The sequence below is a fragment of the Calonectris borealis genome, chromosome 9, assembly GCF_964195595.1.
Source record: "Calonectris borealis chromosome 9, bCalBor7.hap1.2, whole genome shotgun sequence".
NCBI classification, from domain to species: Eukaryota; Metazoa; Chordata; class Aves; order Procellariiformes; family Procellariidae; genus Calonectris; species Calonectris borealis.
Window position 1 is genome coordinate 9,668,379 of NC_134320.1, and position 24,111 is coordinate 9,692,489.

Consider the following 24,111-nt stretch of genomic DNA (forward strand, 5'->3'; position numbering starts at 1 on the left):
TACCGGTGTCCTCGTGCCGGGGCAGCCCCGGGGAGCCGCTGGCTGCGGCGCCTGGAAAGCGGTGACTGCCTTCGCCCCGCTCTCATGCACAGCACAACGCTCGGTGTTCACCTCCCGCTTTCTGTGTTCTGGTTTGTTTTACTTCTAAGGCCAGTCCCTGTCCTGCTTTCCCCTCGCAGTGCTGCCCGGCGGCGGGGCCGTCCCGGGGAGCGCGGCGGGTGCGCGGCAGAGCAGGGCCCGTGCCCCGGCCCCAGCGCACGCCGCGGCCGCAGCCTTGCGGCAGGTGCTGCCGCCCGCCCGGACCCTTGCAGCAGGAGCTGCGCCGCCCGCCACGTCCCGCCCGCCTCCGGAGAGCCCGGCTGCTTGAGAGCAGAGATTCCTACTTTCATTGTTGACCTATTCAAACAATATTTGCTTTTCTTCTGGGTAAGATCTCGGTTTCTTTGCTAATGTCACTTTGGGGTAGGATCTTTGCAAATTACCTATTGGTTTATTAATATGTCAACACACACACACTGTTTAGGATCCTAAACAACTTACTCTGTGTTTCAAGGTTGAGGGGGGCTTATGCATACGTAAATAAGAATAGGCCGTCTTTGTATTCAACTTTAGCTTAAAATGCCTCTAAACTAAATACTCCAGTAGTTGGAGTTGCCCATGAGACAGAGCCCTCGGGACTCAGCCATCATCCCCGGAGCACCTCCGGGAAGACCCGGGTGTGGAGCAAACCAGCGCTTCTGCAGGTGAGAGTTCTGCTGGAGGAAGGGAGCCGGGGAGGCACGGGCTTCGAGAAGGGCATGTTTGTCTGGGGGGCAAGGGGGAACGCTTCTGTTAGCCCCAGCGAGAGCTCAGGGGACTGGCTGGGGGTTGTATAAATTGGGATGTGGGAGTTATTTGTAACCAGCGATGCCTGAGAGTGCAGGAGAATCCACGTGGGAGGATAAATCATAACCGTGATGGGGAAGGGAAAGGGTGGGCAAGGCTGGTGAGCTGGTGCTCTACAGGCATAAAAAACACTCCCAAGTGCCTAACCCCTTCAAACCAGCCGTCTTCCTGCAGTCTCACCAAGTGTGCTCTTGGGAGTGGAGGAATGTATCTAAATACTAAATGTACATCAACATCCAAAAAAAAAAAAATATCTTGACAAGTTCTGGATGATTCCGAGTCTCACAGGGAGATGGCTGAGCAAGAAAGGCTGCTAACTATGCAGGCAACAACTTAATCGCTTCTAGAAAAATCGGCTTTAAGAATTGCCATCAAAGCACGCAGAACGTATCAAGGGAGAAAGGAGCTTTGCAGCCGCAGAGCATGAGTCTCTCTCCAGCGCTGGTGGAAGCGGGTGGTGGGGCTGTCCCAGCACTGTGAGCTTGTTGTAGGAAAGGGGAGACTCGGGCACGACCAACATGGATCTTCTCGTCCAGAGCTGGTAGGTCCCACTTACGTGGCTCTGCTTAGGGAGGCAGCCGAGCGAGTGACTCTCCTGCGGAGGGAGGATGCTTTGTGCCGCTGCAGCCCCGTCTGTAAAGCCTAATCCTTGGCGGTTTAGGTGAGCAGAGGGAAGTAAAGCAAAGCCTGCCCGGCTGCGCGGATGGATGCAGGCAGCTCCGTTCTCTCTCCAGCCAAATCTGTGAAGCTGCACCCAGCCAGTGCCCGCGGCCCGACCGGCAAAGGGATCGTGGTCCTCGGCGCCTGCCCTTGCAGAGCCATAGACCTACTTTCTCAGGGTAAGTAAGAAAAGCCCACAAGGGCCTCAGTCTCATCCCATTCACTAGCGTTTGAAGAGTAGATTTCCGTGCTGGAGCTGACTCAGTTTTTTGCTTTTCAGCCACTAGAGAAAAAAAAAACAACCTTACAGGACTAATAAATTGTGGCAAATGTTTGTAATTTGTCAGTGACTCAGTTACGATCACACTTGTGTGCAACAGATGACTTGGTGTACAGCAGTGACATTCATTTTCCTGTGAATTTGAGAAGCTCGTACAAGAGCAAAGACCGGTGGTTCTGACCCGATTCCCTCACGTCTAGAAAAAAGCAATACCTCTAAGTATTGTAAAGAATTATCTCCCCAGACCTACCTTATTTAATTTGAAAATATTTTGTGTGTCTTCACGATAGCAAAACAGAGTAAAAAAAAATCTCTCTCTCTCTTTAATCCATCCCTTGTCGTTTTCCTGCTGCAGGGAGGAAGTCCTGACCTCCCTGGAGGCCGTCTCCCTCCCGGGCAGTGGCCCGGTCGCGCTCTGCCTCTCAATCCTGGAGCGAGTGACTGCCCAGAGACAGAGTGAAGGGCGCAAATCAGAAATCTCCACTTCTCAAGCCCAGGTATCTTCACACCAACCTCAGAACAAAATGTTGGGGTTCTCATACCTCTCTCATTTGTCCGCAAGATTGTTTTCATAGAGGTAAAGGGTTTTTTTTTTAAACTGTTTTGAAAGCTAATATCAAGTTAAGCTGAAATAAGGTCTTAAACAAATCTCTACCTGAGGGCAAGGATAGTCTTGTTTGCTACAGGTTGAGCAGTTGGACGTTTATTGTGTCATTGGCTTCCTGCTAGCCTGGGTGTTAATCTCTCTCCGCCACCATTCCCTTCTTTGCCCAGTGGTAAACACACGTATCGAGTGTTACACCAGTGCAAATCCTAGAATATACAGCCCTATGAACACGGTGATTACTAAATGTGTTTAGCTTTTGCTCAGGCTCTGAGATCTATGGGACGATTTCCCCGCTGTGGATTTACTGTTGCAGAAGCAGCAGCATTTCAGAAGTGCTTTGATTGCATCCTCGAAGGCGAGTAGGGTCGAAGATAACAGCGTCTCTGTTTCAGGCAGAGCAAAAGAACGGGGTGAGGTCAGGCTGGCTGGAATTTTTCAGTGTCTCAGACCTCGTCCATGCCAACCCCACCACCTGCGCGCGGCACCAGCACCGGCTGGCCTCTGCAGCAGGGCTTCCCCCAGCCCCGGCGCTGGGACGCAGCTCCCCGAAGCTTTGCCCAGGATGAACAATTTCTGCGCCCTTGTCTGAACCTCTGCTCAAATCATCTATGTTTTGAACAACATGGGAAAGCGGCTGAGAAATGTAGGGGCTGCGTTGTGGGCTTCCAGGGAGGCAGGAGGGACCCAGCTGTGGACCCAGAGAGAAAGCTTGCTTAACACTTGAGGGAGAAGAGGGTGGAAACAGGGGAACTTGTGGTCATGCTTTTTTAAAGTTTTATTGTTCTTGCTAACTCCAAGCAAGTTATTATTCAAAAATCACAACTCAGATCCCCAAATGATTACACTTAAGAAAGAAACGGATTTGGGGTTTTATTTTCTGGTTTGCTGGTTATCCGAGGCATACCAAAGCTATGGGCTATACTTCTTTCGACTGCAGGAACAAGCAGCTTTTCTTTCTTGCCTTCTTCTTTTCTTGTAGCAGCCTTGAATCCTTCTGGAGCTCTTTGAAAACCAGCCAGCAGAAGATCATTAGCTGATGCTAATGGGAATCAGAAGCGTGAATGGTGTCTTGTCAACAACTGAATAGCATGAAATGAGTATCTCAGTACCACAAGGTACCTAGTAAAATGGGGGGAGGTGTTAACATGGGTCCTGCTTAAGGGTGCTTGTGGATCACCCAGGCTGAGTCCTGTACACCCCCAGTCATGGACAAGTTTCCAGTATTAAAAAACCAGAGGAGTTTGCGTCTTGCTTGGTTTCTCTTGCACTGTAATTGGCTCCTGGGAAGCCTTTTCCCTTCATCTTTAGAAAGGCAGTAATATGTAGTTAATATAGATGTAAGGGAGCCTCATTTGGGTTTTACTTATGTTTAGTGCATATTAATTGTTTCTACTTTATTGTTATAAGAATAGAAATCCAATATAATTTGTTTTGTTAACAAGATCTTGCATTTTTGCCATTTGTCTTTAAAGTGAGATTAAAACCTCTCCTAAGTTTAATTCAACAGAAAGGCTACTACAGTTCTGCATTACCTACCTGTAAGTGGCTAAATTATATTCCCTTATTAATTAAAATGATGACATCCAGTATTCGGAGTGTGTTACCTGCCCAGCATAGCTTCCCGCTTGCCTCGGTGTCATGGCAATCTCATCTCCGTGGCAGCGCTGGTTTCTGAGCATCGCTTGTAGCCATGGCAACGTGGGGTGACAGGGAAGTCCGAGCTGGCCCGCGTTAGGGACGTGGCAGCTCACTCCTGCTGTAGTTATTCTTTTTAAGGGTGCTAGTGCAGTCTAAAGCACTAGCCTAGCACGTGGGTTTTTCCATGTGATAATGGTTGAAACGTGACTGGTTCTGAAAAGAGGGACTGAGGAAGAGAAGAGAAATGAAATGAAACTGCTAATAAATTAGGGGGCAAAGCCTAGGCTTGCTTTACTCATAAGACTTCTAAAATCTTTAATTCATCAAATTGGCTGCTTTCCTGAGCTAAATTACAGAGAGGAGCTGGGCAATTTATTTGAAGTGTCTGAGCACTGGATACTTGAATCTCTATCTTTTATTGAGATTGATCAGATCCTGAAACCAGTCATGAGGGGGAAGGGGAAAAAAAAAACCCCAAACACCAAAAAACCTAAAAGGACAACTCAGTATTTCGGCGATGACCGAGGCTTCCCCCTACTGAGCTTTCCAATGGTGAGATAGGACCTTTTACAACCTTCCTCTGTATGAAGTATTGAAGCTGTTGTGGTTTGCTGGGTACCAAAGAGAGGGTCCGGATGAGCTGTGTTTGAGAGGGAGGTGATGGCAGGGTTGTACCAGAGATCAGCAAACATTGAACCGTGAGACCTGGAGGTGCTGCAGCAACGTCTGCAAAGGAGACAGATTGGTAGTAACACAAATACGGTGTTTTGGGGCACTATGAAGAGGTGACCAACTCTCATTGCTATTGACGTCGGTGGGATACGAGGTTATGAGGCTGGCAACTTACAGCGCCGAGTTAGTGGGAATCTTATCTAGAAAAGGATTACAGTATTAAGTCCAAAGGGCACAATATGATTCACCTTATAGAAAAACAAACAAACCCAGCGACTTCAGTGGGAAATGACCCCGTGAGGATTTGCTGTGCCTAACGGAAATGAGCAGTTCATAGCCTGAGCCTGCGCTTGTTGGCTGGCTGTGATAGAACAGATACTTTCTTTCCTTGAAATGAAGCGTAGTGGCAGTCTGCGAGAGAGCACAGGGGCTGTGAGATCCTACCGGGAGCTTTCAGGATCCAGTAAGGCCCATCAGCCCGGCCCTATCTCCGGAGAGAGCGGCGGGAGCCGGCGCGGGCTGCAGCAGAGGCAGGGCAGAGCTTCGCCCACGCCGAAGGTGATCGGCCTCGGCATCGACCATTCAATCTGCCGCTTTTCTAGCAACTGAGCTCTCGATGTAGTAGCCTGCTTTTCGAGTTCAATAGTCAGCAACAACAAAAGTCTGACCCCTGCAGAATTTCTAGAAACTGTGGTTCAAAAAAAGTGGTGTGGCATCCTCAGGGGTTTCTGATCTGTGCCCTGTTCTGAATGATTTTGCAGCTGCTTTTTATCTCTCTCAAAACTGGAAGAGATTAATTTTGTTTTGTTCGCTCCCACATCATGCAGGAGACCAGAACAAAGTTGTTCTGCCCTCGCTGCCTCCAACTTGCAGCCTGGCACAGCTCATCTCCCAGTTTCATGGTGATTTTGTGCTGCTACTCTTTAGTTACCTTCTGCTGTAGTCTTCAGAGAGTCAACTTGATATTTAAAAAAAGACTTATAATAGACCAAAACATTGATGGAAATTTGTTTTGTTTTGTCTCATTAGTTCTTGGGTTTAGGAAAAAATAATGGCGTATTTTAGACGTGTTGGTTGGTTCAGCAGCAAATCATAAAGCTTAATTGTCAAGACTCCTTAATCCCAGATAACAGTTTTTTAGGTTTGGTTTTTTCTTGCTTATGTTGCTAGCTAATCCTAATGCTGAGATTATTATACCCACAGCAATTAAATCTGCACGAAGTTTTTCATTTTAATATGTTATTTACAAACACAAATGATTTCAGATGAAAATTTTCTAGGTCTGGGCTCTAATCCAAGTAAGATATACCAGGCAACGAGGACTTGGGCAGGGAACCTTCCAGAATAGATGCACCCGTCTCTGCTCGAGAATAAGCAACTATTTAAAACAAAAAAAAAAAAAACCCCACCAACCCAAAAATTAAGTCTGGCTAAACCATGGCTGAACATTTAGGAAAAGGAGGAGAGTTGGAAGCACAGGGCATGCTGGCTGGAAGCATTCCTGGAATGCGCCTTGCAGCAGCCCCAGCGCCGCCGCCGGTGGGGGCAAGGGGCTGAGCTGCACCCCCAGGGAGATGCGGCAAAGAGAGTTTATCTTCTGGGAGAAGGAAGGAACCACTTCTGGCAGCTTTTTCTTGGAGGGAGCTATTGGGAAATCACTCAGAGCTTTGCAGAGCTGTCCCAGCTGAGCGCGCTTCACAAGTGTGTGGGGTGTGATTGCTATTTCAGGGCTCAGAAAAATGCGAGGTATCTCGCTAAAGACACAGTCCTGCCCCAGCAAAAACACAGCAACGTGGTTTGATATGACATGGTAAGTATGTTTATAAACAGAAATGTCAGAGAAAAGCTATAGGGGACATGGACAAGTAATATGGATGTGTGGTGCTGAGTAACGTGCATGTCTTTTATTTAGACTTTCCTTAAAATCTCCTTCCTATCTCCCTTCCCCCCTACCCCTATAGCCAAGCAGGTGGTTTTAGCGGGGTTTGAAGGAGATGCTTTGGCAACCTGGTTTGTGACGGACATTGATGGTGAAAATGAGATAACATGGGAGAAATCAAAGGAGAGGGACAAGAGTCATGGAAGGAGAAGGTGGCGGGAGTTTTACCTCCGGAGGAGGCAAACCCTGAAATGTGGGTAAGGACTACAGGAGTTCCAGCTTTCAGAGCAACAGCTTCCAGTTTGCATTTTCAGTTCACAGTTGAAGGACTCGGTATGAGAGTAGCCTGCGTCCTCTTGCCTGTGCGATCCACAGAGCACGGAGCTGAGCCCGTGGGGCAGAGGGAGCTGGTGAAATTACGTGGAGGTAGCAAGCCTCTCCTAGATTTTGGCTGAGTTGACTCAATGGCTTGGCGGGGTGGAGGTCAAGACCATGCGGAGGAAGAGTCAGAGGGATGGGGACGTGGATGGGTCACGTGGAAGAGGAGTTGTGAGGTAGGGAAAGGGAGCGGGCAGTTGGAAAAGACACTGAGTAAATGGTTTGTGTGCGTCCCCTGCCACGACGGGTGTAGGCAGGGTGCGCTGGGGTCGAGTGAGCCAGTGATGGGTAAGAAAACCAACAAGAACTTTCCACCCCCCATATTCATTTGAAAATGGGTAGCAGTGTGTTAAACAGTCATCGTTCTTCAGGATCCTTGCCTGCAGCGCAACAGCAAAGGGAACACAGACCTTGCTGTGCTGAGCCCTTTCATCTGCCGGAGCACTATTTCTCTTCCCTAAGTGGATGATTTATGTGAGCAACCACCGCACACCATGAACTGTATTTCCAAATAATACAGCAGTTATGTTGCTTTCAGGAACTCCTTTAACACTTCAGTTTAAGAATTGATTAGTACTCCACTGAGGCGTGAACATTCAAATGCTTATGAAAGAGTTGGGAAATTTTGTGAATATGGCTACATCAAAATTCTTTAGTTACGTGACTCAGAGGAGTATTCATTCATCCTATCTGTCTAGATGCATTTTTTTTTTGTATTTCCCATCTGGAACAGCAATATTTTTTTCCCAAACACACTGCATTTCCAGAGCTTCTTAGGAAAGCGCAGGATCTCCTGCGTCTGTGCAGAATTCCCCGCTTCCTGTCGCTTCCTAGATTGGAGTGAAATACCAGCCTCAGATGAAGAGCAAAAAGACCACACAAGACCACATGTTGTTTACTTTGGGCTGATTATTCACGTCTTACGAGCAGCCAAGAGAGGAGACTCTTTTCCCCTAAGTTTGAAAAGCATAATTCCATCAAACCCATGGTTGTCTTTGCTTTAACAAAATACGTTCAAAAAGGGAGGTGTCTCCCCATATAAATGCCTGCACTTGAAAAATACATCCCTTCTGGTTTCTTTTATCGTTTGCAAGTAAGCCGCTCCCGCTTAAAGTAGGCATTTACATGTTACTAAGTTTCCTTTCTTTCTTTTCTTTCTTAATTTTTTAAAAATTAATTTGGGGAGTTAATTTTGATTCCCTTGACCAACCTTATTGTTGCAGTGTCGAAGTGTGCTCTCTCCCCTCTTTCTCTTCAGCGCACAGCACAGGGCGAGTTTTCCATGGGGTGGCGTGGCTGTGGACCCCCCGGGGAACACGGCCCTGGCTCCCAGAGGGCTGCACGCTTTCTGCCTCTTCAGTTTGATGCCATGTGCACCCACGCGCTGCACCTCATCTGCAGGGTGCGAACTCGCTGCGCTGGTGAGGGAAATGTCAGGAGGGCTTCTCCCGCCAGGCTTCTCCTCGGGCTTTTCCAGGTCTCTTGGAGCTCTCTTGAAATTTCTTTCATGCAGGGTGTGGGGGGCTCTTGCATCAATCAGGGTCCTGGCAATGGAAGATTACATCATTTGAGCTCCATCAGTTGTCCACACAAGGCTGGATTACGAGTGCTTGTGTCAACTGAAAGAAATGAAGCTTTTCTATCAGTTGAGAAGGAAGAAATCCTGTTCTGTTAAAGCTGGCACGACCCTGCATTGTGTACCACCCCTTCTCTGCATTACGCGTTTAGGGACTCATCCTCTGCACGCTCACATCTGCGGCTGCGTGGACCATACACCGAAATACAGAAATACAGGAAGAGATCTCAGCTCATTTTCAGGAATCATCTTAACTTCTTGGATCCGGGGGAAATTCAGACCTTACAAGAACCAAAGGCAAACTGCAGATGGAGTCATCGTTTGAGACTGGGAGTTCGGCCTCGGGTTTCAGAAATCACAGCTTTGTGCTTTCCCCCTTTGCCATGCAGAATCCCTCCCTTCGGGGAGGATGCATGTGCTGTTGCTGCCTCCTTTGTATACTTTCTGTCCTCTTTGCCGTACATCTGAGTTCACCCAACTGATGCTATTTACACCCCAGATTACTATTTTGTGCCTTGTGTTGTGTTTTCCAAAGCAGACTTTTGGAATAATAATACAAATAGCTGTTCTGAGTATTTTATGCTCTAAAAGTGAGTACAGTCAACAGATGCCAAGATGTAATAAATCAAACTGAAGTGCTGTCTTAGTTGCTTCAGCTTGAAAGGGGGCTGCTGTAGAAAAAGGCAGTGATGAAATCTCAACTGCATTTGCAATCCCATGAAGATTCAGGTCAACAGGGTTGAGAGCAGAAATTAATGGAGTGTGATGTTTGCTGCAACAGCTACAGTAAATGTGGAGGTTTCACAACAAAAACTCGAAGGGAGTGTTACAAACGCACATGGTGCCGAGTCCCTGATGTACAAAAGCCTGAGGGCCTTGAACATCAGAGGGAGAGAGGGCTCAACATCTGGTATCCATGTGAAAGTGAAAAATCCCGTATGCGCTGAAGGTCACGGTGACCTGGGATGCTACGCTGACATGGCTGTGAAACAGCATGGGCTGCTTTTTACTTTGCAAACAAATTTTCCAGGATTGGAAAAAATAATAATGAAATGTGGCTTGTTTCTCTTGCAAATGCTTTCACTTCAGCTGGACTGGATGTGTGCCACTGAGAAAGCACTACCTGTCCCTTTCATCTCGGCTGTACACCGATTTCTGGGAGAGGAGAGTGAACGTACCTCTGCATGTGTTTTCTCTCCTCAGGAGAGATGGAAGATCACTGTGACACTTGTGTCGTATTCTTTATTGTATGCTGTCACGAGTTCCTAAGTAGAATTGCATCATGGTAAACGTCATGATGGTCTCTCTCCCTTTTTTCGATCTCTTTGAACACTCTGCATTGAACCCTGTCCTCCAGAGCAGTGTTAGTAGACATTAATATGAAATGCTCATTATATACTGGCAGGTACTTTAATCTCAAGGCAGAAAACTTGACGCAGTCCATGCAGGCAGCCAGACTGGTACCTTGCTCTGTATTAGCGGTTGTATTCTTCACACTCACCAAAATCCCGCTGGATTCAGTGGGAGGTCTGGGCACGTATCTGAGGCAGAACTCACCTAAATGTTGGGGTCTTTACCATTTCTTGATGTATGAAAATGAAAACTGCAATGCTGCAGCTTAGTAACAACTGTCTCCTTGACTTCAGGGTCTGTGGTTTCCCCAGTGGTTAAATTTTTGTCTGTTTGCTTTTCTTCTCAAATTCTTCCAAGTGTGGTGGACTTTGAGAACCGTTACACCTCTGTGCCAGTGCAGGGGTAGTCACTGGGGGTGTGAAGCCTGCCCCGTTCATTTTGTGAGACAGCATCCTGGTCCCATGTTCTTCTTGGTTTCCAAATATTATTTTCAAAAAAGCCCAAAGCAGACTGACCGAACTGTGCTGGGCTTCCACGTAGCCAGCAGAACTGAGAAGCAGAAGGAGAGTAACTAGAGGGAGGCAGGAACTTGCGTGAGTGACAGTAGGTACTGGGTGGCTGCTCCTTGTGAAGAAGGCAGCAGAGTCCCAACTAAAGTGAATGCAACCTAACAAAATGTTTCCTGGCGCGAGGGAATGAATGCATGCTTTCGTATTTGAACTTCAGTTACGTTTAACTGGCTAGCCAGACATTTATCAGTGTCTCTATAAGCTTTCTGCCTTACGTTGTGCAAGCATCTCTTAACTTTTCCCAAAGATCTTTAATTTCTGATCTGTAGTCAGGTGAGGGTTCAAGTCGAGCGCTTAAATGTTTTCAGTGTTTTTGTCCCCTTTAGTTCTCATGCTTCTCAATTACTGGCATATGCCGAATTTCTCAGATCATGAAGAATCTTAAAATGGACAAAAAAGAAAACCAAGGAGCGATCTTCATGCTGCATGCAGAGGAATTTTCAAAAACCCTCTAAATATTCTTTCATATCCCTTCACCGACAATTGGTTTGCTAGAAGCCTTCCCTAAGGTAAATCAAAGTGCTAATTCTGAGCTGATTAGAGTCAGAATCAGTTCAGAGGGAAGAGGAATGGTCCTTCGTAAGGCACCTTTCCATAGTTGGAAGAGTAAGCACTCTCTGGTCACTGAAGAAACAGAAATGTATGTTTGGATTTGTCAGTGAACTTCTTCTAAATACTGCTAATCAAATTTAGGGTTTTTTGATTTATTTTTTAATGGCATCCAAAATTTGGTATGTTGCTAACTGTTTTAAATCCCAAATAGAAGTAAATATGTCAAACGCTGTTGATATTGCATACAGTGCAACTGAATCTAGCATTTGACACTGAGAGCAAAGAAAGCTTTTCATTTATTTTCGTTTTAAAGGTAGTGCATCCAACAGATAATTCTATCTGGGGAAAAAGAAAAAAGGAAAAAGAAAAGAAAAAGCATTTTCAAATCAAACATACCTACATCCTCCATGCCACATCAAAGGAAAAAGGTAATATGAAGTATAAGTTTCATTTTATAGTATAGAAATATATATTGATAAAATAACTTTGTAACATGTCTCAGCTACAGGAAAGAGAATTGAGGATGTGATGAATTTGGACACAGATTCTCATATCAGCCACAGAAAAATCTTTATTTTTTAAATGTAATTTCTTGTTATTCGTATCATGAGAGTTACCTGTTTCCACTCTAGTTGTCTTCAGTCACTCATAGCTTCCTGAAACTCACTTTAGGGGTTGAAAAGAAATGCCTGTCCCAAAACACCAAGACTCCCACAACACACGCCTTAAGTAAATGCTTAATTTAGGGTAAACTGTTATTACAGGTATCGTTGAGATTTTCTGTCATCTCTCAGGATCAGAAACCAATTTGCCTTACAGATCTTTGTTGTGTGCTTGGAGGGCAATTGCAATACTCTGGATGTGACTTCTGGGAAATCTCTTGCCACTGCTGGAGTTGAGAGCGCTGGGGCACCTCGGCTGTGAGGTGCTTCTGAACCCCGTATTGGCTACTCTTGATAAAGATAGAGTTTTTGCTGCTCTGGGTGCAGGGAACACCTGAGAAACTTGAAGTTTCATGATATGGGGATCTGCTACGAAGGTTAAATAAAATTTGAATTAAAGCAAACTAAATGCTGAAGTTGGAAAGAAGGCTGATGCATGCATCTTCTAGACTTATATTTGCATGTTTTCACTAGTGAAGATTGTAAGGCAGAGCTGAGCATGTTACTAAGCTGTTCACAGTTAATAACTAGGCAGAGTGTTACTTCCATTCGGTATCCAGATGGTAACGTGGTATATTGTGAATGACACTGAGAAAATTGCCACCTTCCTCTAGAAATTGCTTGCGTGAAGTATATAAAAAATGTCATCTATTTCTGCAGTATGAAAAATAAGGAAGAGTGATGGAAAATGACACTGAACCTAGAGCTGCGTGAGAATTGCTCAGATGCCAGCCCAGCCATGCGGTAATGCTGTTGCGCTTACGAACACAACGGCTATTACCTTTTCAGGTAGTGATCTGCAAGTGCATTACCATGCTGTACCCTCACAGCACGTGTAATTTGTAGGTATTATTAGATTCATTTTACAAGTGAGTGAACTGAGGCATGGAAGTGTTAAGAGCATATAGTAAAGCTCATAAATTTCGTACTGTAAGTAGGCTTGTTAGCGAGGAGGCACGTGGCTTGTGTCGGGCTGCATGACTTGCTGCTTTTGAACTAGCTCTTGTATTCCAACGCACTCACAAGCTTCACTGAAAATTTACTCTGAGTTGCACAGAACTTGAAAGGAGCAGGTGCCGTTCCTGATCTGACACTCGCTTTAGGTGAGGCACTGCCATTAACTTCAAGGGGCTTTGACTTCAAGGAGCTTTGGATCAGGTCCTCTGCAAGGCTTGTGTTTTGCAGCAGGACCAAAAGTCAGTAGGTACATCTCAGCATGGCAGGTCTTTAAACGCAAGACCAAATCAAGGGCACAAACATCCCTTTTCATTGTGTCTTCCTTCATGGTGTCAAACCCAGCTTTTGATCTCTAATTTTACTTTAATTGGAATCATATATGTGAGTGAAAAATATTGATCACCTTTGCTGTCCTTTCCCAACGGCCCTGTCTGGAAGATCTAAGTCATAACTAAGTCAATATTTGCACGGCAAAACTCCCCCCCCCCCCTTTTTCTCCTTAGTGGTAAATTCCCAACCATTACTTCTGTTAAAGGTCCACATGCAGGAAGAAAAAAACCCAACCCCTCTGTCCTTCCCATTTCTCTTTTCTTTCAATTTTTTTCAGATTTTCAGATGATTGCTTCCAAAAATGCACATGCTCAGATATTCCTTAAAGTTATACTGTTAGCATACACTTATCAAACAGGCTCAGCTTCCCATAGGAGCTAGCCCTTTAACAGTTGTGTCTTGTATCTTTAGTCTTATTAACTCACTAAGTGGAAAAAGATAAATGCAGCATCAGACTGTGGATTATGCCCGTAATGAAGGGTTAGGCATATATTTTCCATGGCAGCCTGCAGAGAGTCATCTGAGTCTCTAAGGACGTTTCATGTCGTCTTCATAATGGATTCTGTCTTTGTTCAGTTTTCTGACTGTCCTCAAATTTTTATTTGGAGAAAGGGTTTACATTATACTATCCCTTAAGCCATGTTGTGAAGAATTCCCGCCCCATGGGGTGCCTCAAGCCTCAACTTTTGCGTCCTTTGGTGACGGAGGTTGCTGCCACAAAAGGCTCTCTAGCAGACAGGGACCTTGAGAAAAAAAATCTGGCATCAGCAGCTATGTTGTGACCTTTTCATCATTGGAGTGCCTGGCTGTTGCTCTGCTTTACTAGTTTGAACGTTTTCCAAAGGGGGAATCTGGAAGGTGGGAGAAAATGGCATGCGGATTATTCTTAAATGTTATAGCCCAGGTGGGAGTGATGCAAGGGTGGAGAGGAACATGTGAGAGGCAATTGCTGAAAGCATGAGAGACCTTTAAGTGAAATTTCAGGGGAAATTTTGTGAAGTTTTGGGGAAAAAAACTGATCTGAAAGAAAGAAAGAAACCTCAAACAAGAAATAGCTAGTAACCTTAACTCCAAAAATAAATTACTTCAAATTAAGCAAGTATTTTTGCCATGATCAATGGTTTTACATTATGCAATGCATAATATAATTTGCAACACAAGTAATTTTTAAACACAAAATTAAAAGGCTTCAATTTTCTAGGTCTTGTTTTTAGACAAAAACACAGTTTCTACAGGGTACAGCTTGAGAAAGCTGACTTATGGCACCAGTATGCAAGTGGCATATGTTTTTCAGGTGGTTATTCCCCAGTGTCTTCCTATCCCTCCTCTTCATGTCTACAGAAGGCTCAGGGATTCCTTCCAGGCCTTTTTAAAATTAAACTGTTTTTTCAGAATCATGGGCTAACAGATGGAGAGGAGTTGTTGTCATCAACTAGCCAAAGTAAATATAGCTGCAAAGAGTTTTCAGCAATAACTATGCATAATTATGCAATTCAGTCATCTTTCAGCTGAACTTCGGGGGATTGCATGAATCTATGGATGTGCCTGACCAGTCCTTCTGTGATCTTGTTGGGTGCTGCAGTTCATCTTGGTAACTTTGTACAGAGCTTCACCTACATGAAAAATATGAGGCTTTGGAGCAAATAAGAGACCCTATTCGCACCTGCGGGCACCTGCAGAAGAGCCGGTCTGCCTCTGCTCTGCTGGCTCACTGGTGGGAGCTGTGGGGTGTCGGTGCCTCTGGGTGCCCGAAAGTGCTCTTTGTGTCGAGGTGGGTGATGACCTGTATATAGTCCTGACAACAGGAGGCAGCAGGACAGGCTTTAGGTCGTCTTGTTCCCAGGATCAAGCAGCTTCAGAGCTGGTTTCCTAGGGTGTACAAGGATTTCTTCTTGTACTGGGCCAATTTTCATTGACCCAACAATGCTGGGCATTTCCTCACCATTCTGTGAAAGTCCTGCGTAAAAGGGTGTTTGTAAAACCTGACACATTGTCTTTAATTTTTCAAATTCTAAATTTCTGGATCTGAATGGGGGAACAAATTTCACATGGAGCTGAGAAAGATGTGACATAAAAATTCCCCAAAGTTAGCTAGAAAATCCAGAGACTTGTTCTGGGTTATGCTTTAGCGTACCAGTTAATACGCTCTTGCTGCCTGCTCAGTCATTTGTCAGGAACAGGGAAGAAGAATCCAGACTTGGCAAGCTGGTGCTGCAGACAGATTTTGTCAGATGAAATCCCAGTAGACGTTAGTCCAACATCAACAGCTCCTGAGCTATCACATGGGAATGCGCAAGGAGATAAAACGAACATCCTAAAGGGTGGATCCTCTATTTTAAGGGGCAGAGAAGGGAATCTGGCTAATGTAATTTTTTTTTCTTTTCTTTGTGGAGTCGTTCAGAGAAACGATGGAAAATGCTGGTTCCAAACACAGATACAATTCTGTCTTTTCTTGAATTCTTCACTTCATTTAAAGTTGCTTAACTCCTCTCTCTTGCTTTTTCCTACATGTGAAGAGAGGTTAATCCTATCTGCTTTTACCTCAGAGGGATTGTGAGGGCAGAATTTCGGACGGAAAAGAATTTGCCGTCTATGCAAAGAATCCACAAGTGACTGCAGGGGAAAAAAAACCCCAGACCTACCGTTGGGAAACTCCAGCACCAGTTGACTACTTTCTGGAAGTGGAGTGTCCTGTTACATAAACATCCTTGAAGCTTTGCAGAAGGGGTGACATTCACATCACGTAGGTGGGGCCTGACTAATTGGGCTTTGTGTGTGAAGAACGGGGATGGAGAGGATAAGGAAGTGAAATCCCCAAGGTGCAAGCTGGGCCTCCTTCTTCCCATGGCCTGTACTGTTGCTTACGTGTTGAAAAGGGGTCTCAGAGCCTGTACCACTGAGCTGATGACTGGGAACTCTGCGGGCCCCGCAACCCAGCCTGCGTCCTAACTCTGCCCTCCCCAGCGGCCTGGGAGACGTCCTGCTCAGCCCAGCAGCCAGCTGCAACAGCCTCCAGCAGTCACTCAGAGAGCATCCCTCCGCCCAGAAGTTGGTAACGTCCCTTCCTACTGAAGTCTGCGTTAACTCAGTGGTCCTGGTCTACGTATGAACAGCGTGCAGAGCATGTAACTCTTGGCTGCTTCTACAAACAGTGGCAGAAGGGGGCTGCTAACTTCAGGAGCTCCAAGTTGCCCCCTGAAGGAGTCTGTACCTTTCCACTGGTTATGTGGGGAACCAAAATCCCATAGTTGCTGTTTTGATGGCCGAAGTTAGGTGGCACCAGCACCCCTCCATCCAAAACTCACCTGAGACCCAGGGCCCAGTTCTCCACAGCCGCACACCTTGTGGTGAAGTGGAGCTGCAGCAGGAGTTGATAGTCACCACTTTGTAAGCTTTGTCACTAGTCCCAGGCAAAGAAAATAACCAGTTTCCTCCCCATCTCTTCAGGGAAAACTATGCATAGCAGACATGTAAATAACTTGATAGCGTCTACTATAAAATTCATGTGTATATTTTTCTATATTTTATGACAGACACAGAATAATGGTTTGCAGGTTTTCCATTCTGCACAGCAGCTCTCAGGTAACAGGTCAGATTTAGCAATTGGGATGGCAGTGAAAGGAACGGATTCAGAAGGTGAGAGAGCCAGTGCTGAACTGGTTAGGAAAGAGTAAAATCTGAATTCCCAACTCTTTTTCTTTTCACAGCTGTTAAGAGTTCAGTGGGTTGAACTGCAATCCTTCAAGTTCATCTGTTGACTCCAACACAAAACTATTATAAACTGTGCCTCTAAAACACGTGATGAAACATTTCTTGAGAGCTATTTATTCCAACTGCAGCAGAGGAAAGTTTTCAGAACACCCGGCATTTGGTAGAGGAAAGGTCTCTTGAGCTTTGCAAAAGGAGGAATTATTTGCATACCGACGTAAGTTGCTTTTTGATTTTTTTTTCCTACACCATTGAATAAGATAATACTTCTAACTTTTTTCCTCCCTATGGAAACATGGTCAAGTAGCACAAAACTACTTTAAGTGCCTAGCAGAGTATTTCTATATAGTTTTCTTTCTTTAATCATGTGGATTGGGCGTTTTATAATTCAGCATAGAACTCAACATGATTTAATATTACGTATTTTCTTTTCTCTAATGTTTTCTGTATCTGAATAACAGCTCATTCAGTTACAATATTAATGCAGAAGTATGATAGACTGCAAGCTTACAAATTACAAGTAGCAAGGGATAGTTTGGGGGTATCTTTTTTCAGATGTTTCTTTTACATCTTTGATCTGAAGTTTGATCTTACGTATACATACATATTCTCCTCCAGGCTTTAGCTGTGGTAAAACACTTTCCATGCTGAAAATGGACCATGCAAACATGACCCAAGCCATGCTTGATGCTGAATCCCGCAACACAGAGAAGAACAACAGCAACGAGTATTTTTACATTCTGATCGTCATGTCTTTCTACGGGATCTTCCTGATAGGGATAATGCTGGGCTACATGAAATCCAAGAGAAAAGAGAAGAAGTCCAATTTGCTTCTGCTCTACAAAGATGAGGAGAGAGAATGGGGGGAAGCTGTGAAGCCTCTACCAACCATATCGGGGCTGAAATCTGTCCAGATCCCCATGATGCTGAACATGCTGCAGGAGAGCATGGTGCCGTCCCTGTCCTGCGCCATCTGCTCGATGGAAGGCAGCAGTGTGAGCTCCGAATCCTCCTCCCCAGACGTGCACTTCACCATCCAGGAGGAAGTGCTGGATGCTGAACTGGGGGAAGTGTCAGAAACGCTCCTCAACGAGAGCAGTGAGGGATCTGCGGAAAACATCCACAAGAACTCCTAGCACTTGCAGGGCTCCCTTGATCAGCTACCAAAGCGTGAGTGGAGCTCCCACTAAGAACTTGTGGTTCTACTTTCCTGCTCTCCAGTGAACTCTCAACAGGTATCTGTGCCCCCAGGCCCGAGGTGTTCCTGAGAGCTGGCAGGATGAGGAAGCAGTGGTACCCAACACCAAAGTGTAACATGCACATAACTGGGATGCTTAATTTTAATTTTTCCATTATTATTTCTTACCATAAGAGCTAAGAACAAGGAGAATATGTATGTGTTTTCTAATGAGGTAACTATGACTGGCATGTCTCTGCATATTTCAGAATTCTGCAAATATCTGGGAAATGTTTTGGGAAGTTACCCTAACGCAAGTGCCTGGTTGTTAAAGACAATGGGTAATGCTCATTCACGCAAAACTGTGATAGACTAGAAGTACTTTTACTGTGTTTTTCTTAGAACAAACCACAGCCAACAGCAGATTTGCTCAGTGAGGCCTCAAAAGCTGAAAATTTGTCGATGCTGTAGTTGAAGGGAGATTGCAGCATGGCTGGAACTGACTTTAGACTCAGAAAGAATGAAAGAAAAAGAAGAAAAAAAGAAAAAAGAGGCACTGAATTTCTAGAAGGTTTTTGTAAAGCCCGGTTTCAGATCCATGCCACTATATTGTTGCTTAAGTTGTACCTGTACTGGCTGGGTCAGGTTCACTAACTTCTGCTGCAATCCAGCCTTTGACTGAGTTACTAGTAGGAAAAGTGGTTTTGTTTTTTGCTTTTGTATTTTGTAAAGACATGTAGATTTGATCACTAAAGGCAAAGATCTGTAAGTTAAAAAAAGACATTAAAAGATCTTTGTTTCAAGGTGTAAGACGTAGAAAGGCTTGAACAAATGCTGCTCTGTTACGCCCCCTTGAAAAATAGGTGGAATTCAGAATAGAATTTAACCTAGCAAGGGTGAAATCCTGGCCCCACTGAAGTCATCAGCTGAGTCCTCCTGACTTCAGGGGACATGCACAAGATTTTGTGCTTCTCTGTCGGAGTTAAATTCTCCATTTGAGGTCAGTGGAACTGTACCCATCTACATCATTTAAGAATCTGGCCTTTCTGCTCTATTTAAGCCAGTGCAGATAAACATTGCATTACATCCTTTCAGCTCGCATGTGACACATGCATTTCTATAAAGTCATTAGTAACTAGTTTTTAAAACCACCACAAACTTCCCCCCCTAATTTAATGGTACTGTGATTTTTTCAAATGCTCATGAAATTAGTTACTAAATCATTGCACTGTTAAAAGAAGTAATATTAATATTGTAGCAATGTATGATTATTTCAATCATACCTTATATTTTATAATAACTTATTACAATGTTTGGATTAGTTCTGAACCATGAGGGCTAAAGAGCCTGAATCTAAAGCATTGCACAGCAAAATGTTTGCAAAATGTCTCCACGTATTTCCTGCGCTAAAATAGCTCTGTGATTTATCCACTGGCATTAGAGCTTGAGAGACAGCTTGAAAAATACGAACGCTGAGCAGCAGCAATGAACTGAGGCACGAGTCTGCTGTACTTCTGCCATTTAGAAGGGAGAACTCTGGTTTTGGCTTGGAGGGTTAACACGATGTTACGTAGCCTGCAGAGGTAGCACTGTCTCTCTCTAAACGCAGCAGAACAAAGGCTCCATTGTGCTCGGAAAGGGCCTGATTCAGTTCAGACTGAAGGCAGTGGGAGTTTTTCCGACGACTTCAGTGAACTTTGGATCAGACCATATAAAGCTTTTTGGTAGATTTACTCCAAAAGGGGCTGTTTTAAGTTTGAAAGAAGCCAAATTAAGTTTGGCACTTTGCCTGGAATCACTTGAATCCTGAAACTTTCCAAATGAGACTGACATGCGCGAGTTGTCACATTTTCCATTGCTTTCTCCTTCGTCCTTTTACTTTTGGGATAAATGTATTTGTATCTGTAAAAAACTGATGTATATAATTCCTAACATTGAGTTGTATATAATTGTCTCATGTATTTAAAGTTTATTGTTTCTACTGGCACTAATTTTTATTTAAATAAAGAAACACATTTCCTGGAAAAGTTTCCATGTTTGTTCACTACGTCAAATAGATTTCCAGTAATGGGACTGCGCAAAATTTCTACAGGATCCTTTCCTTAGCCTCTTTTTGAAATGATTCCTTGCGTTTCACGGTACTGCAGTGTTGCGGGCCGACCGCAGGGCTGAGCCAGGCGCTCCAGATCTGCCTTGGGTCCGTACCGGCTCTTCGGGGCACGGGGCAACTTCCTCACGCTCAGCTCGTGCCCATGGGCAGGCAGGGCTGCAGGGGTGCCCAGAGTCCTCTGCAAAGAGCTGGGGGTGCTGGCGAGCCATTGAGGAGGCTGGAAAACCTGACAAGCTGCTGTGGAAACTTTTTTGTCACTTATTCAGCCTCTTGAAAAGTCTGAATTTTGAGTTTTGGTTTTAAATTTGCATTGTGGCAAATTGGGTGGGCTAGGGTTGAGGTTACGGGTAAGTATCTGACAGAGGTCTCTGTTCCCACTGGATTTCCAGTGCTTGGCCATGGTACGTAGCTGGCTTTGTCACAAGCTTTGACCCTGGGCCTCACTGCTGCTCTGTCATTTCCAGCATTAGGGATAGGGGAGGTTTTGGGATTCTGGCTCCCAATGCAGGGTGGAAGTGTTTAGAGGCAACTTTGCACTTCCCTATCTCCTTCAAGCTGTGACAGTATGTACGGGGTCACAGGCACTGGCTGAGACCTACTTGCATGGGGTAATTTGAGGTTGTTTCGAAAATCAAGTTGCTAAAAAGTTGTGTCTGCTCACTTTCCCACAAAACCTGTTCCCCTGTGCTCTGCTCTCTTCACTCACTCCCTATTAAATAATTCCGGGGCCTGTTCACAAGCTTCTGTGGACCTAAAGCTACCCATCAGCAAGACTGCATTTCCCTCCGGCAATGTAATCTCCCGGGACACCCACAGTGTCCTGGAATAGTCCTGCTCAGTAATGTTGCATCTTCCACATTTACCCATGCTGCTGTCTCAGTGTTTCAGTGTTTCCATTGCCACAATAATGAATCAAGAGACCTCTGACAGCACTGATGATAAGAAGGAAAAACAGAACAAAATGTAAATTACAGCTCTGCTTTATGGATCAAAAAGCTAGCTTATTCCAGCGGTTTCTTGTGTTAAATTGAGCAGCTATAAAGGGAAACACTATGTGCTTCGGGGTCTATTTACACTGAAGTGAGCTAGTAAGCACGAAAATGTGGCCACCCTCTTGCAGGCTGTGATGGAGCTATCCTTGTACCATGGGATTCGAGAAAGCATGCAATAGTTTGGTGTGTATTTGTCTTTGTCCCAGGGCATTTGTCTTTGTGGAAATTAGTATTTTGATGGCACCAGGGGAAAAAAAACAGAAGCAAAAATATATTTTAGCTATAGAAGTTAATTGGATGTGCAACTGAATGCAATGATGTCTTGAAGACAGCCCAGTGACCCAAGACTACCAGGTAACTATTATTCCAAAATAAAAGAAGGGTTGTTAATCTTGAAAAGCTACAGATGGAAGGAAGAAAATTGCCTCCATTAAGCTTGTTTCAAAATCCTTTTGACTACTAAGGAGTAAAAGGTAACAATTTTTTTTCCCAGAAATGACAGACATTTCCAGTGTGCTTCAGTAACTGAGTTAAATCAGATTCAGAGCTAATAGATCTTGGCTCGAGGGCGATGATAATTGACTGTAATTTGACTGAATGGAGATGACTTTATTTTTACAAATGCATTCTTTTTTTAAAAGAATACAGCAATTAAGCTCCCATTTCTTGGCAGTGCTATACCTCATACGTTTGCTGGAATAGTTAACGCATATCACCTTTGATAGAACAGGAGAAGATGGCCACATGTGCCATGTGTACATGGTCTGGCACCAGCACCTACTGTAAATATAAGTGCCAGCTCTCAAGATTACCACATTGGGATCTGTGATAGTAGCTGGCTGATTTACAATCCTAAATCCTACCAGTGGATTGCATACAGACGCATCTGTGAGGTTACTCATTCAACAGACTAAATCTGCTGAATAATTGAAGTGGAAATGCAGAACCCGTCTCTTCCCCAGGCACAGGATCTCCCAGGCTCTCCCAGGACTGCCATGCTCTGGGCCAGGGAAAGAGTTAACCAGGGAGGGAAGGTTAACAAATACGACAGAATCCACTTTCCCAGGGCTGGAGCACAGGTCACAGATCATGGTAAGTAAGGCCAGGAGCCTCACGTGTTACAACTCATTGCAAAACTTCTCTCCCTAGCTTGGCCCTCTCATAGTGGGTTCCCCTGGATCTGCCCCTTTCTCAGACATGCGCCCACACCTTCCCAAATAATCACATCAATTCTCACAGGGTTGGAAAGGAAGGAAAAGGATAAATTATAACAGTCATTTCTGTTTCTAAGTCCTCAGTGCATGATGTTGGACAAGGTTAGGTGTACTGCCCGAGGACAAGGAGCACAGAGGTGCCCAACGCAGACTGCACTTTTATCACAGCCATTTCAACCAAGAGAAGATTAAACCACCTGCCTTTAATTTTCATCTCAAAATTTCCAGACCCTGCAAAGACAGAAGGAGTCCCCACCACGTGATAGATGAGCATTCTCAGAGATGCTCAAAGTGGGGTACTGGACAGTATGGTTGGTTGCGCCAGACACAATTGTGCCAAAGCTGGACCACGCTCTCCTGTGGTTGTTGACCTACCGGGCTCCTGTTAGAATCTTTTTGAAGCTTGTTGTTCTAGTGGGAAGATTATTTTTTCCTGAGTTCACAGTTGCATTTTAGATTTAAAATATGAGGTTTGGATCCAAGAGGCATAAAAATTAATAAAATTGTTCAGGCTATTGGTTTTTAAACACTGATCATATTTGCCTCTGTGTATTTGGTTGATTTGCTTTCGTATTCTTTCCATTTTCACACGCCTCTGCAGTTCCTACTGCATACAGTCAAAAATAGCTGCGAGATGAGCCTTAGTATATTGACACTTCTGTATCCATCTCAACTACGGAAGAAAATGGAAAATAATACAAAATCAACAAGCACCAGAGTTTTTCAAAGCTTAATTTTGTTTTAGTTTGGGTTTGGGTGGGGTTCCAGTTTATGTTAGACCAGGTTAGACTGAGACTTTTGCCATCCAAAAAAGTGACTAAAAGAAGGATAATAAAGGCTATTGAATGGTGCATTACAGACTATGTTCCCATCTCTCTCCCTGGGTAATCTGTTTAATTGTCCTGTGCTTCACTTGATTATCAGATGATGCTACTTATATTCCTGTCTGTGAGAATATGATGTGTTCTTGATAGACATGAAATGCTTGTGATTCTCAGATGAAAGATACGGTATAAATACAAAGCATTTGCCCACCTAGGAACAACAAACTTTTTTGCCCTCCTTGATACTATTAGATGCTAGAGTAGCCACTGGCAGCAAATGACAATTGCTAGCATCTGTGACTATCTGTGACTATCTGTGACCTCAGGCCGGCAGAAGCCATGTAACAGGGCCTTTTCGCTTGGTAGATATGAGAGAGGAGGTGCTGCTGAGCAGGGCAGCAGCCCCGGGATGCGGGAGACTAAATTCAGTTCCCTCTTCTGCTCCAGGTTCACTGTGGTACTCTGGAAAATTACTTGCTTTGGCTAAGACTCTCATTTATAAACTGTAAAGAAGAACACATCTTCGCTGCCTAAGGCTGATGTGAGAATAACTACGCTGAGAACCTCAAGGTGTTGAGCTCTGATGGAAAGCGAGAAAAGACAGATGATTTGTTACTCTTTGTACTCGGAGAAGGAACCACAAAATTAAAGAACTTCCTCTGGTGTGAACTCCAGCTGTTTTAGCGGGGGTCAACATGTGATGCCTCCACTCCGTGCAGCTCACCCATGAATGCTGGGTCTGGAGCAAGCCTGCCATGGTGCTGGTCCCCAGCCTCGCCCTCCCTGGGACAGCTGTGTCTCATCCCAGCAATGAAAATGTTAGCTGAACAGTGCAGGCAAGAGGATGTGAGATGCACAATGTTCGCAAAAGATTTTTAACTCTGTCCTAGAGAATACACAAAAGACGAGACCTTCCTTCTCTTCAGGAGGAAATGTAAACCGTGCACCTCTAAGGATATATATCCCCCTTCTCTCTCTTCAAAGCATGATAAACTGAACAAGCAAGGTTTCCTGTAAGAGGGAAGAGAGGAAGAGAAAAACAGTGTTGCTGCTAGTATTTTTTAATAATAGGTATGGAGCTATGTGGT

The 24,111-nt window shown here is 44.7% G+C and overlaps 1 protein-coding gene across 1 annotated transcript; it reads left to right on the top strand.

The window, feature by feature from the left end:
- The first annotated feature begins 12,455 nt into the window (after positions 1-12,455).
- Positions 12,456-19,904, top strand: KCNE4 (potassium voltage-gated channel subfamily E regulatory subunit 4). The gene is made up of 3 exons (XM_075158185.1): positions 12,456-12,500; positions 16,706-16,923; positions 17,325-19,904. The coding sequence occupies exon 3, from the start codon at positions 17,351-17,353 to the stop codon at positions 17,840-17,842; it is 492 nt and encodes a 163-aa protein (XP_075014286.1). The 5' UTR covers positions 12,456-12,500; positions 16,706-16,923; positions 17,325-17,350; the 3' UTR covers positions 17,843-19,904.
- Positions 19,905-24,111: the final 4,207 nt, after the last annotated feature.

Excerpts from the sequence above, each read along its gene's own strand:
- KCNE4 (XM_075158185.1), top strand. The coding sequence starts at position 17,351 with ATGCTGAAAATGGACCATGCAAACATGACCCAAGCCATGCTTGATGCT.